Consider the following 14,454-nt stretch of genomic DNA (forward strand, 5'->3'; position numbering starts at 1 on the left):
TCTCCTGCATAGGAGCACACTGCCACCCCTCTCTCCTGCATAGGAGTACACTGCCACACCTCTCTCCTGCATAGGAGCACACTGCCACACCTCTCCTGCATAGGAGCACACTGCCACAACCTGCCGACCTCGTAATTGACAGCCAAGTGCTTTAACCACCGCACCACCAGGGCTCCTCAGAAACATAAACTACCATCTTTGTAGTCGCTCACTGATTAATGCACAAGTATTTATTTGAAGTAATATCCCGGCAGTTTTTAAAGCACAGTAAAACTATTAAACATGTTAGTACATGACGATATCAGGACTTTCTGAACGCCTGGAGCCGCCTGCTTCCCTGAAGCCCGCTCCCTCTCCCCCTGCAGCAAAGGCTACTCTGCCCACTAGGGCTTGTTGCAGGTCCCGGGACAGACGTACACGTCCCTGTCACTTCTGGGTGTGTGCTGTCTTTGGACCTCATTTGCCTTTCCCCCACTTCTTCATCTTTTTTCCCTTTATTTTTTTAAAAACCTTTTTTACCCCCTTTGAGAAATGTAACATATCCTCCCTCCCACACACACACTCCACAACAGCACAACCAAACCCAAACCACACTCCCTGCCGTCTCACAGTGTTGGCTCACAGCAGCAAACCCACTTAATAACCTGCCATGCTTAGAGCGGCCTCATTTTTCAGAGGAAACATCAGAAGATGGCCGGCACCCCAGAAGATCCCCCCGGGCCCTTTCCCTACCCTGCTGAAAGCTCTCACAACCGTGGCTTTTCGGGGGATCAGTCTACTGCCGGAGAATGCGATTGCCCTAAATGTGATCGTTCCATTTTGCCAACGTCTGAGCTTGACGTGATTGGCATCGACGGTGAGCACGCTTGTGTTGGTGCGCTTCTCTCGGCGTGATGCTTACGCGTCCATCAGGCACAGCTGAGTGGCTGCTGTCTGTTCATTTCCATGGCAGCTCAGGGGGCTGTGGTGGTCAAACTGTGACGGCTCAACTGCGAACCAGAGGGATGTCAGTCTGAGCCTGCCCGGCCCTTCCATGCTCGTGAGATGTAGCACCTGCTTCTGTAACGATTACAGTCTCGCAGACCCATGGGGTAGTTCTACCCCGTCATACTGGGCCCCTGTGAAATGGGCCAGGGTCACCCCGTAACAGCGACATGAAAGTTAGCAGACCACAGCAGGTGGCCTGTTTTGCTAGATAGGGTCTGTGGCTGCTTCTCAGCCGCAATGGCAGCCCTGTGGCAGAGACCCGTGGTGGTGCACAGTCTAAAGCATTCACTGTCTGGCCTTTGACAGTAAGCTTCGCGCCCCTGCTGTATCGTGGTCCGCTGTGTTAAGAGCATCGCCATTTATGTTTCCACTCCACCTCTTCTGGATTTGGGGGTTGTTCACACTTTTTGTTTATTACAAGTAATGCTCCCATGACCATTCTTGTGTGGGCTTCGTGGTGCTCACCTGTCATGTTGCTGTGGGGGACATCGTCGGCAAACTAGATCATGACAATTTTCCCCAAATAGTTGTAGCAAGCCAGGAAAGCTCTGCTCATATTATCTCCCCGCCAGACTTCATCTGTTTCACCTCCTGCTCGTGATTGTCACTTCCAGCAGTACGTCTTTAGCTGCCTCTCCCAGATGTCCGCCTGCCTCCTTAAATGCAACAAGCCTGTAACAGAACTGGCCTTTCACCACACGTGAACTCCCTCTGGGACATCCCCCTCCGTCCATAACATGTATCGTTCTTCTCACAGCCACTTAGGCTCAGAGCCAGGAAGTCACCTGGGCTCCTCATTCTGTCTGTCCCTTTGCATCCAGATCGCCACAGACAAAGGCAGTCCCTTCTGCACAAAGCTTTAGGTGCCCTGTGCTCCCCACAGGCAGGCTCTCCTCTTCCTTAGTCTTCACCACCACAAGGATGCTTTGGGCCTTCTCCCAGCTCCCTGTCTCTGCCCACGGCGATCCTGCATTAGCCAGTTACCACGGAGTTGTCCGAGACTCGTGGTGACCTATGGGTGTCAGAGGAGAAAGAACTGTGTTCCACAGGGTTTCTTTCCACGGCAGGGTTTGTGGCAGCAGGTCACCAGGCCTTTCTTCCTAGGAGCCTGTGAGCATACTACACCGGCCAAACTGGAATGCAGCTAGGGAGTCAACTCTTTGCAATCCAGCCTGATGCATCTCTCTCTCTCTCTCTCTCTCTGCATCCCTCTAAGCCATGGTTTATTTAAAATTTTCTCAGCTGAAAACAAACCACAGTTCTTACAAGGACTGAAAAGTAGATTCTGCTCCAAAGGCATCCCGCCCTTCGCTGGCTGTGGAGGTGGAGCCCTAAAGGTATGGATCCGTTCCAAGACTCGGCTCCACCTGGAGCCTACCTCCATGCTGCCGGAGGGGTCACGGACGTTAACACTGCTCTATGGGAGGCGGGGAGGACTACTCGCATCCATGATGACCTAGCACGTGGAATTCTTGAAGCTGCCAAAGCCTTGGCCCAGCACCAAGCCCGTCTGTGTGTGCTTGCACCCAACTGATGAGCCTAAGTGATGAGCCGAGTGAGTGGAGGCCTTATGGGATGGGCACCCCACAAGCCTGATGCTGGTTGAGGGCAACAAGTAAGCCGGGGAGTGCGCAGGCCTCTGCAGAACTGACTGGCAGGGAAAACCCACAAAGTGGTTGGACGCAGTTTCGGGGTTGTTAAGGACTATGCAAAGAATCTCAGGTGAAGGATGTCATTGATGAATGTACAAATGCAAGAAATGAGCAAAAAGTAAACCAACCCCCTGATCCTAAATAAATAAATAAAAATGCACCCTAAAGTTTGTTTATGTTTACTGATGTGGCAAATAGCATCCTGCAATTGGTTGAACGCTTCAAATTCAAAAGGCAACATTAAATTCATACTTAGTATCATAAAATCATATTATCTAAGAACTGAAATAAAATTTTCTGAACTGAAATACATTTTAATAACTAGTTCAAATATGTTGAAAAATAACTCACAGATGTCATCTACTTATTTTTAAAATTGCCATATATATTCGAGTATAAGCCAACCCAAATATCAGCTGATGTACCTAATTTTATCACAAAAACTGCATAAAAATGTGCTGAAAAACTCGGCTTATACATGAGTATAAATGGTAACAGTTTTATTGACATATAATCCACATACGAGGCAATTCCATGGACCAGGCAATTCCACGGTTTAAATATATTAAAAAGAGTTGTGCAATCTCACAACAATTCATTTTAGAACATTTTCTTCATTCTTGTACTCATAATTACTAGCTCCCCATTGCCCCTCAACCTCCTCTGTCATATCTCCAACAAACTGTTAATCTAGTTACTGTCTCTGTGGATTTACCTATCCTGGGTTTCATCTAAAGAAAACCATACAAAAGAAACTGCCCCAAACCCAACAACAGCAATGAAAAGAAAATCCTCAATGCTAAAGAAAGCAGAAAATAATAAAAAGCAGAACAAATTCAAAATGGATCAAAAGGCAAAAGAAATAATAAGGTGTTAAATTTTAACCTAAACATATCTGCATTAATCCACTTTCCAATGTACTCTATTTAAAGGCAAGGCTACTCACATCCCTGGTCAATGGTCAGAAGGTATTCACCAGAGGCTTAATCCACGTGCAGATCCTGCGCATAGATTTTTGGCTTCCCTTGTCACCCATAGCCTTCTGCAAAACAGATTCTCAGAATTTAAGCTCTAAGGCATTTTTCTTCGTAAAACACTTATCTGCACTACTTGTTCCAAACCCGCTACAGTATTTACTTTCCATAGAATAGTCTTCAGTCCTCAGACAAAAAGTTAGAGCCTCCTTACGATAACATTTATTTCTTACAAAACCTCCCTTCGCTAACCACTCCACTCACTAGTCCTTGATTATACCCCAACCTCTTAATCTTTTTCTGCTTATCGGGTCCATATGTTTGCTTTCAGGGCCAGTTAAAGTCATAAATCAAATTCCAATGGCTCCAACTCCAGTTGGCTTCCCCTTTTTCTGACACCTCTCACAACTCGCTGTTTCCGCTCTTGTAATTAATTGCGGTGGTTACATAATCCGTTGTCAATTTGAGACTTAAGAGTGAAGGGGTGGAGTTTAGCCTGTCAATCAAGTCTCTGCTCGATGACCTCATTTGAAGGTGTTAAGGAGATAAATAGCACACTGGAGGCAGGACACACGCTCATTTCCTGTGAGACATTCCCATTGACAAGACACATGGAGCTACGCTGGCACTCTGGAGCTGAAGGAGCCACATGGATCCACACCCTGGATCCACAAGACTTTCCACCCACTGGCCTGTGATCTTTCTGCACTCAGCATTCTTGTATGGCTGCATGAGTATAAAGAGGAATTTATGGACTAGTATTAGCTGGGATGTTTTCTTAATGTACAGTTACTCTTTGATATAAAACTCTCTCTTCCACACATATGAGTGTCTATGAATTTGTTTCTCTAGTCTACCCAGACTAACACATTAATTGTTTGTTCATTCCACAAAGTTCCACCCTGAGTCACGTGCCAACACTGTGATAGACACAGAGGTGCAAAGATGGCAAGGTAATTTCTGACTTTGAGGAGGTTGTGATCTTAATTGGTACAATTTGACAAATTAGAACATTAAATATGTATGGAGCCCTGGTGGTGTAGTGGGTTAAGCTTTGGGCTGCTAACTGTCAGATCAGCAGTTCCAAGCCCCCGCTACTCTGAGGGAAAAAAATGAAGCTTTTTGCTCCCATAAAGATTTATAATCTCAGAAACCCTGATTAGGGTATTGACATGACATTCATGGGTTGTTTTTTTTTTGTTGTTGTTGTTGTTTTGTTTTTGGGTGGGGAGAAACTATCTTATTCCTCTTGTTATTTTGAGTAATTATCAGCATCCACTGTAGAAAACACACATAATATGTACTTATTGCTGTTAACAATGATGACGAAAGACAATGAGCATACCTGCTCAAATAATAATGAAACAAGGTAGAGGCCAGCAACATGGTGCTAGATAGTCTCGTATGCAGTCCTACTAGACACTCAAGGTGGGAGGCTAGTTTCTGTCCTTACGTTGAATTTTTAGTATGCTAGAAATGTTTCATTCATAAACGGTCTAAAATGTCTAAGAATACTATTATCCACATAATTTTCTGGGAGTCTACAAGGAGGCAAACTAACTCTTAAGAGGTACACTAACTACAAGGAGGTAAACTAAGTCATTTTGCAGAATTAACTTAGCTCTTCCCTAAGGAATCCAATAACCGCGCACATACACTCACACCGCATGTGTTCATCAGCATACATTTATAGCTCACTCACTGCCATTGAGTCAAGGCTGATGCATAATGACCCCTGTGGTCTCTGAGACGGTAACTGTTCACAGGAGTAGAAAGCCCACTCTTTCTCCCGAGGAGTTGCTGGTGGTTTTGAACTGCTGACCATGCAGATTGCAGGCCAGTGCTTAATCACCATACCCCCAGGCCTCATTTTTTTTTCTTTTTAAAACCATTTTATTGGGGGCTCGTACAACTCTTATCACAATCCATACACTCGTCCATTGTGTCAAGCACATTTGTACATTCATTGTCCTCATCATTCTCAAAACATTTGCTTTCTACCTGAGCCCTTGGCATCAGCTCCTCATTCCCCGTCCACAGTCAGTGCCAGGGACATTTCCAAGTGGATTCCTGTATTTCATCCTTAAAACAAGTGTTGGAGGAAAGTAACCTCTAGATCTTAAAGACGCAGATGAAGAGACTGCAAGGGAGCAGTTCACTTGTTTGCCGTTGTTAGTAAAGAAAGTGCCTGGATTCAGAAGTCTTCAACTTTATTCCCATCTGTCTTCCTTAGTGATCATGCTATTCTTTCCGCCCCCAAAACCCAAAGGCAAATGGACAAATAAATAAGTGATGGGGGAAACGAAAGAAAAAAAAATGGGGAAAGGCAATAAGGACGTGTAAGTTATTTTTGAAGATGAAGGCCAAGAAAGGTAGAAGGTGAAGGACAAGTGAGTGTAGTTGTAATAGAAGAGGTAACTTTGAAACACTCTGCGGGGAAATGCAAATACGTTTCATTCCCCTAAATTAAGGATGGAGTCCCTGGGTGGGGTAAAGGGTTAAGGCACTTGGCTGTTAACCACAAGGTTCGAGGTTTGTGCCCACCCAGAGGTGCCCTGGAAGAAAGGCCAGGTGATCTGCTCCCCAAATACCAGCCACTGGAAACTGAAGCACAGCTCTACTGTGTTGTACATGGAGTCTTCTTGAGTTGAAACTGGCTCTATAGCAAATGGATTTTTCTGTCTTTGCTCTGGCTTTAAAGTTAAGTAAGCATCACTAAAACTTTATGTAACATTATCTGAAAAGTACCCATAAAATTGCGCGTGTACACACACACACACACACACACACACACACACACACGGGAGGGAGGGAGAGGAGAGAGGGAGGGAGAGAGAGAGGGAGAGAGAGAGAGAGAGAGAGAGAGAGAGAGAGAAAAGGAGAGAGAGAAAGAGAAGGAGAGAGAGAGGGAGGGAACAAGAGAATAGGAGATGAAATTGAATGGGAAATCAGTCTATGGCACTGGGCATTTTCCAGGGGCTCCACCTTTTGCCCCACTGGGACGTCACACCCAGCCCTGCTCCTTGGCCTCTGTTTGGAAGAGTTGAGGCCAACCCAGGAGACAGCATGCTCATTGTGAGCAAACACAGCTGTCACCAGGCCATTTTGTTTGCTGGAAGGTTGCTGCTTGAATGGTAGCCTCTCAGAGGCATGAGGGCTGGCTTGCTGCATCTGTCCTTAGAGCCATCCCAGGACAGAGCAAAGTGTGCTCCTGGGAAGGCAGGGACCCTTTAACCCACCGAGATTCCTCCTCTGTTCTGAGAGTGGTGGGTGGAGGTCCCAGGCTACAGAAGAATGAGGCACATAAAAGAATGAACTGGAAAGTGGTTTGAGTAACTAGGCTGGTGCTGAGCGCCCTGCTCTGGAGGCAAAAGCAAAGAGAAAACCAAGCGAGGAGTGCTTGGACCACATAGGAGCCAGGTGCTTTTAAAAACACGTCTGCCCTGGGTCCAACGTTGCACACTCCGCCATGCTTACATGATAAAGCGGCATTTTCCTAAAACACACCCTCTTAAAAAAAACAAAAACGAAAAACAAAACAAACAAAACCCACACCCTCTGAACGCTCCCAACCCGGGAAGGCAGAGAGGCCATTCCTTATTCAAGAAGGGCTTTCTGCTCATGACAAGCCCAGGTGAACATAGATGACCCCCTTGACACAAATGATTGTGAAATTGTGAAGCCTGCCGGGAGGGGATGAACCAGAAAACTCTTCTAAGCGACGTTGAGCCTTATGAGCTCTACAGTGGATTGTGCAGATAAAGAGCAAGTCTTAGAGATGCAAATCAAAGCGCATCTGGCCTGCCGCTGTATGAATGGATAAGGTTTCTTCAGGTTACGGAGCGGGTCGTTTGTGTGCTCTGGAAATAACTGACGAGACAACCAATGGAGTCAACACAGCCCCACATCACAAGCATTTTCTCAGATAAAAAGTGCATTATAAACAAACAAACAAACAAAAGGTTGGTTTCTTGGGCGACTTCTTTGAGCCTTCCCACGAGTTTAGTCTATTTTTAAAAAAGAAATGTTAAAGTATTGTCATTGTTCCTGGGGTAGCCTTGAATATCGCCACAGTTTATGTCCATGACTTTGTAGGTCCCTAGGAGGGAGTTTGTTTGCTCGCCAGCTCAATTTTTGACAAAGAAAAATGGGCCGCCTTGGCGCCTCTCACACAAAGATGCACTGTTTCTCAGGCAAGCGCCGGGCGTGGGGTGCTGGGGGCGGGCGTAAGGGTGGCAGGGCCCCGGGAGGAAATGTGTGTGCAGACTGACCAAAAAAATTATTATACAGCATCAAAATGTAGTTAGTCTAAAATGTCCATGTCCTGGCAAAAGGGTGGCTTCTTGGCATTGAGCGGGCAGCTCTGTCATCTGGAAATCCCAGCAGCATTTCCTTTCAGCCACCGCTCCGCCGCTAACAGGCGCCCTCCGGGCAGCTGTACAGGGCTGGAAGTTTCCAAAGGAGCGAAGCTAAGTGTTTGGGAAGTTGGGCTGCCCCTGCGCCTGCCCCAGAGCTGCCATCTGGGCTGGTTTATTTGTCTTGCCAACTTTCTAGAAGAAAAGTGTCTCTGTTAGGTGCTGGGCACTAAGCAAAGAAAGTGCCTCACAGACCACCTTTCCTCACGCCCCACCCCCGCCGTTACGTGCCTTCTAGCACTTTCGAACATCAAACGGGAGGTAGCACACTCACAAAAAGGAGCCTGCCTCGAGCCCCAGCCCGTCTTAGCCAAGATCGCTGGAGAGACACGTACTAGTGCCCGCATGCCACCTTCTTTCCGAGCCTTCCCACAACACAGACTGTCCGGAAAGCTAGGGCTCCGTGTAGTCTCGAGATGGAAGAATTTCCACGTATCCTTCGATGAGGATGTGCTTCAGAAATGAAAGAAATACTCTCCAGAGGTTTTTCTAAATTTATAGGGCACTAGGAGCCATGTCATACAAAACAAAAACAAACAACACCCAAACCAACCAACCAACCAACAAACCAGAATCTTTCAGAATATAGTTAAGGAACAAAGCATTGTTGTTAGATTCATTTTACAATCTGGTTATGAAGAACAGACTGAAAATTCGCCAGCCCCAAATTTAAAAGCATTAATACTCTCCTCTCATCTTTGAAACATTTCCATGAGCAAATAAAAGCAAAAAGTACCTTGTAAAGTAAAATCCAGCAATATATATTCGTAAGCAAACTCTGTCTTTGTTTCCACTTGCGGTCTCTTCAGGGTAGAAAATATTTTTCCAGGACTGCTGTCCTCCGGATCCTCTAGCTTTCTAAGTCCGCACCCCATGGCAAAATCTGCAAGGAATTAAATGGCAGGAAAGGGAGGGCGAGCAGCGAAGGCTGTTGTTTGAGCTGCAGACTGAACTGATTTTGTTTTCCGCTAAACTATAAATACTCCAACAGAAAACTTTGGAGCCCAAAAAAGGAGCCGAAGCCTTTTTCTATGCATCTTTCTGTAAAGTCGCTGGACCCATGATTAAGCTACAGCTCCGGGAGACTGGGCTTGGTTTTAGAGGAAAAAGCAAGCTGTTACAATTTAGCAGAGAATTTCCATGCCACGTCAATTTACAGCCAGCCCCCTACCAGAGTTCTGGCGCTTAGGGCACCAACCGCGCTTTGTCTGTCTCAGTTGGCTGGGTGAGAAAGAGGTGTCCAAACACAGAAATCAAAAGGCAAAAGTGCAACTTCGGTGTAATTATCCACAAGTGGAAGATCTATTCAGAAGAAGTGACATAAAATTCCTTTCCTGCTTCCCCCTACCCTCCCTGTCTCTCTTTCCTGTGCCCACACTCCTTTTCCCAAGAAAGCAAAAGGACTCTATGCTGGGGGAAGGGCGGGTGGTGGTGGTGGGACAGATCTGGTCAGAGTGAAGGAATGAAAAAAAAAAAAGATTCTCAACATGGTTGGAAAGACAAATAATTTCCACAAAGGAAGTCAGCTTTAAGGGGAAATTTTTGGGAGTGTGAATATAAAAGGAGAATTATCAAGTAAGAGGGGGAAATACATCCCTTTAGTTTTTAGGAGCACTTCTGAAATTTCTTTACCTAGGAAAGATTTTGTTTGTTTGTTTTTTGTTTTTTTTTTGGAAAAATCATATGCTGATTGAAATAGGTGCGAACACTTTCTATTAAAGTATTTTAATAAAAGACTTAAATTAATTGCAAAGGAGAGGCATCAACGGGATAATTTGTTATGCCAACATCATTAAAATAGCTGAAAGCTCTACTATTAGAAGGTAGAAATGAATATAACATTTGTCTAGGCGCCCTGGTGGTGTAGTTGATATGTCTTGGGCTGCTAACCTCAAGGTTAGCAGTTGAAAACCAATACCTGCTCCTTGGGAGAAAAATGAAACTTTCTACTCTTATAAAGATTTACAGTCTTGGGGTGGGGGGAATGTACAGTCTTAGAAACCCACAGATGCAGTTCTATTCTGTCCTATGGGGTCCTTGTGAGTCAGAATCCACTTGGTGACAGGGAGTGTGAAGACGTCCAAAGTCCAAAGTATTCCCAACAAGGGAAAAAAAGACAATCTGATTTATTCAACTGTACACATTGCGATTTACCTGCGGTCGAGAAGAATTTATAATTGACCAGGTGAGAGCGTTTATTTCACAAATTACAGGAAGAATGGTGTGTGCTTCACACTGACCTGGGTTCAAATCCTGCTCCTACTACTAAGGAAAGACTCCACCTTGGGCAGGGCAATTGACTTCTTCAAGTTTTCATTTCCTTTTCTGTAAAATGGAGCTAATAATAGCACTGACTTCATAGGCTTGCTATGAAGGTTGAGTGAGATCATCTTTGTGGAATGCTTGTAACATGCATACATTATTTAATTTGTAATTTGCATATATCATAAAGTGGGGTTGGTGCAGTAATAGGAAGGAAGCCATTCTACCACCACTCCCATCATTTGTGAAAGGCACTCTGACCGCCTTTCAGACTCTACGTAGCATAAAGCTTGCCAAGATGTTTCAGAGTGCATATGAAAACCCTCAGAAGAGAAGTGGACTATTTTGTCTGTAAGTCATGCTGACCACTTATGTCTTTCTTCTGCCAACTTGTCTTTAGAGGGCTTTCTTCTTTCCAATGTTTGTACTTGAGAAAACGTCTAGAGCCCTTCGTGCTCAAAGATGAGCCTGGTGCTGAGAAACTGCTGCCTTGAGAGAGAGCAGACTCTGACCCCGGATGACTCACTGGCCTAGTCACAGCACATTTGTGTCTGTCACTTTTCCTATCCTCTTTTGTAGGATGGACGTTGGGCCCCAGGATGGCAGCAATAAAACCTGAGAACCTCACTTTACCTGATTATGAAGTGCCTTTTTGAAGGGCTTACTATGTTCAGGCACTGAAGCAGGTGTTGAGCACACTGAGATGATCCGACATGGCCTCTGCCCTAAAGACCAAAGCAAACCCAATCGAACCCACTGCCAGTGAGCCCTTGCCGACTCATAGTGACCTTGTAGGGCAGGGTAGAACTGGCCCTGTGAGTGTCTGAGCTTATAACTCTTTGTAGGAGTAGAAAGCCAGGTCTTTCTCCTGCAGAGTGGCTGGTGGTTTTGAACTGCTGACCTTGGGGATCGGGTTTAAGAGGGAATGGCAGACTTAAACACAGATCAGGAAGTATGCATAGGATGCTCTAGAAACCTAGAGTGGTCCCTGACTCAAGCTGAGTTTGAGAGATAAGTTCTTGGAGAAATCAAGATGTGTAATTAGGGAGTGTGCATGAGTGTAAGCATGAACAAAGGCACAAAGCAGTAGGGCCGACATGTCTGGGGAGCATCCGGAATTCCTGGAATATAGACCTTTGAAAGAACACTAAGCTGTTGGGCAGGCAAGCTCCAAGGTATCCTGGACTTTGAATGCCAGCTGAGAGGAACCCAGGCTTTACTGTGAAGGCCACAGGGTGCCAGGGAGGAGCTTTTGCAGGCAAGTAGCATCAGTTTGCATTTAGATAGGTCACTGGTCTGCTTTGAGGAGGATGGTTTTAATAGGAGCAGGAGTGGAGCGACAAGAGTCAGGAGGTCATTGTAATAGCTTCGTGGGGAGCTGATGACTGAACCGATGAAGACATTATGTGAAACACTAATCAGCCCTTACATGATTTATTTAACAAAGCTCACCAAACCAAAAAACCCAAACACACTCACTCCCATTGGGCAGAGAGGGGAACTGCCCTCTGTGGCTTCTTCACAGGAGATGAGAGCCCTGTGGGGTTAAGGGAAAGAGGGAACCCCACAAAACATCACAGGTTCGGTAGATGCAATTGTACAGCGATAATAAGTAGAGATTATAGTAAAGTCATAGAGAGCATGAGAGTTAAAGGATGGAGTCAGGTAATGGAGTCAGACACAACTCATGGTAGCATAGCTCACCTCAGCTAGGCTTGATGGCCCTCGTGGAGGGGGCTTAGCCGTCAGAGAAGAAGCCGCTGCTTCATCCTCCTTAGTCACCTTCTCCAGCCACCCTCCCGAGAACCAGGGAGCCTCATTATTTATTGCTAACCACGCATCATAGAGTCATACATCACAGAAAGGGGCAATACAATTCATTCTAGAACAAGTTTGATCATTCTAATGTCTCATATAATAAAACAGACAATTACTATTCTGGGAGGCATGCAAGTTCCCTGATAGTGGACAATGACCTGAGTCACCAGGAGGGGTATTAACATAGGGGTATTAACATAAGCAATACAATCAATAGGAGGGGAATCACCTAGGGGTGTGCCCACATTGGTTGTGTTATAAACAGTGGTGTCTGCGTGATCTAGACAGCTGATAGTGGCTAACTAACCTTGGTCATCCTTGGGCGGGTTTGCCCTCTCTGGTATCTCCTGCAAGTGAACAGACCACCATTATCCTTATCAGAAGGGAGTGGGTCTTATTTAGGGTGAGTCAGACTAATAGTCTAGCCACTATAGATGGCTGATGTTAAGGAGAATAACCTCTGACCTACTTTCGCTGATCACCTAGTGTACAGTCACTTTTAAGCAGCTAAGTCTGGTACATATTTTGGGGAGACAACTTAAGAGAAATCCTTCTGTTCCCCACAGAGCCCCAGCTTTCTCCCCAGGAGTGGGTGCTGGTGTCCCACTGTCGACCTGTCTCACCTGATGCTTTAATCCACAGTTGAAGCTCCATTCTCTCCCCCCAAAATGATCAAAAGCAATATTTCAAAAATGTATTTCTACCTGTTAATATGATACGCCTGCTATTTTCATATTTAATGAGATTTCATTGGTAAAGACAAGTAACATTTGGATTATTTCCGGATTTTTGAAGTAAATACATATATGTTTTCCTTTTAAATGAAGAAAAGCTTTGCTTAAGGGTTGCATACTTACTGGAGTAAATCTGAATGATCCCACTCCTCTGGAGTGCAGCTAGTGCTTACTGGTTTCCAGGTGTCTTTAGCTTCTGGTTGGAATTTGAATAAATAAAAACCTAAATAAAATAGATGAAAGTTCCCTGACTGTTCAGGGGAATACTCAAAAAAAAAAAAAAGAAAAAGAGAGAGAGAGAAAAGTAAATATTTTTTTAAAGAGTACTTTCCCCCCATCTTGGATTATTTCCTAAATTCTTTGATTCAACTTCATTAACAATTAAAGGAAACCATTTACATTCAGATGAATCAGAAAGGAATCAGCAGAGAAACACATTCTAATGACTAAATCACATATTTATCTCTAGGTATCAATACACAGCCATCATTACGTTTTTTATGATACTTATGTTTTTCATTTAAAGCATCACTTTGGTAAGTAAGCTTCTGTTAGTCGTCACATGTTTGTCTCACTCGAGTCTCTCCCTCTGGCGCCCATGCATTCTTATACGACAGCTCTCATTCCTCAACTTGTCCTGAGAACAGTTTGCGTCTCTTCAATAGTACATTCATCCTCTTGAAACAGATGCTCTGTTTTCTGTGCTTTTGTCTTTTCTTTTAAAGTTTGGGGGAAAAAGTCCTTGCTTGATTTCAGTCCATCTGGAAATTGTTGTGATCTCAGGGATAAGATACAACAAACCTAAAACAGTTACAATTGGTCCAGATATTCCATTGTTACATCCATATTGATTTTCATAATCTTTTACCAATTATGTTCCCTCAGACTTATATATATTGAGCACTTGTAATAATTATCATACATTTTTGGATTCAGTGTTCTCTACATTGATTATTTTTCCTCTTTAGAATCTTGCTTGTTTGTTGCCAACGGTAGATGTTCGGGCCGTTTTCAGCTCTGTTTAGTGAATAAACAGTTCTGATGGTAAATGGGTTTCCCCAAGCAAGTGCAGGCTGACATGTAACTGGAGATGTATTGCCGAGATAGAATTCATGATCAGTAGCATAGTTATGAAGATAGGATCCATAATTAGTAGCAATAGTTAGGAAGATACAATCCATAATCAGTAGCAATAGTTATGAAGCAAGTTTGGATCACCTGAGTTCACTACAAAATATCTAGTAGATAATTATGTATCATTCAATCCATTCCTCATCTACAGAGAAAATCATTTGCATCACTGTAATTTATAAATTCCACCTATTTTATTGATTATTGAGGGTCCTTGCACTTCATTAGCATTCTTATTAACATTTACACTGGCCTGGCACCTGCAAGGAGCCATGTGGTGTGGTGCTTATGCCTTGGGCTGCAACTTACCAGCCACTCCTTGGGAGAAAAACAAGGCTTTTTACTCTCCTAAAGAGGTACAGTCTTGAAAACCCACCAGGACAGTTATATACCCTGTCCTATAGGGTTGCTGTGCGTTGGTAGCAACTCAATGGTAGTGAGTTAGTTAGTTTATTGTGCCAACCTGGCTAATAAACACGTG

General features: G+C 44.5%; 1 protein-coding gene across 2 annotated transcripts in view; it reads right to left on the minus strand.

Annotated features, from left to right (window-relative positions):
* Positions 1 to 9,337, minus strand: part of RFTN2 (raftlin family member 2) — an 89,514-nt gene extending 80,177 nt beyond the window's left edge. For both annotated transcript variants that reach the window (XM_045295000.1, XM_045294997.1), the window contains exon 1: positions 8,765 to 9,337. In XM_045295000.1, the coding sequence (XP_045150935.1) occupies positions 8,765 to 8,903 (139 nt within the window). In that variant the 5' untranslated portion in view covers positions 8,904 to 9,337. The remainder of the gene's footprint in view (positions 1 to 8,764) is intronic.
* Positions 9,338 to 14,454: the final 5,117 nt, after the last annotated feature.

This window comes from Echinops telfairi, unplaced genomic scaffold (assembly GCF_000313985.2).
Source record: "Echinops telfairi isolate 266 unplaced genomic scaffold, ASM31398v2 ScPeMD7_3;HRSCAF=10, whole genome shotgun sequence".
Classification (NCBI taxonomy): Eukaryota; Metazoa; Chordata; class Mammalia; order Afrosoricida; family Tenrecidae; genus Echinops; species Echinops telfairi.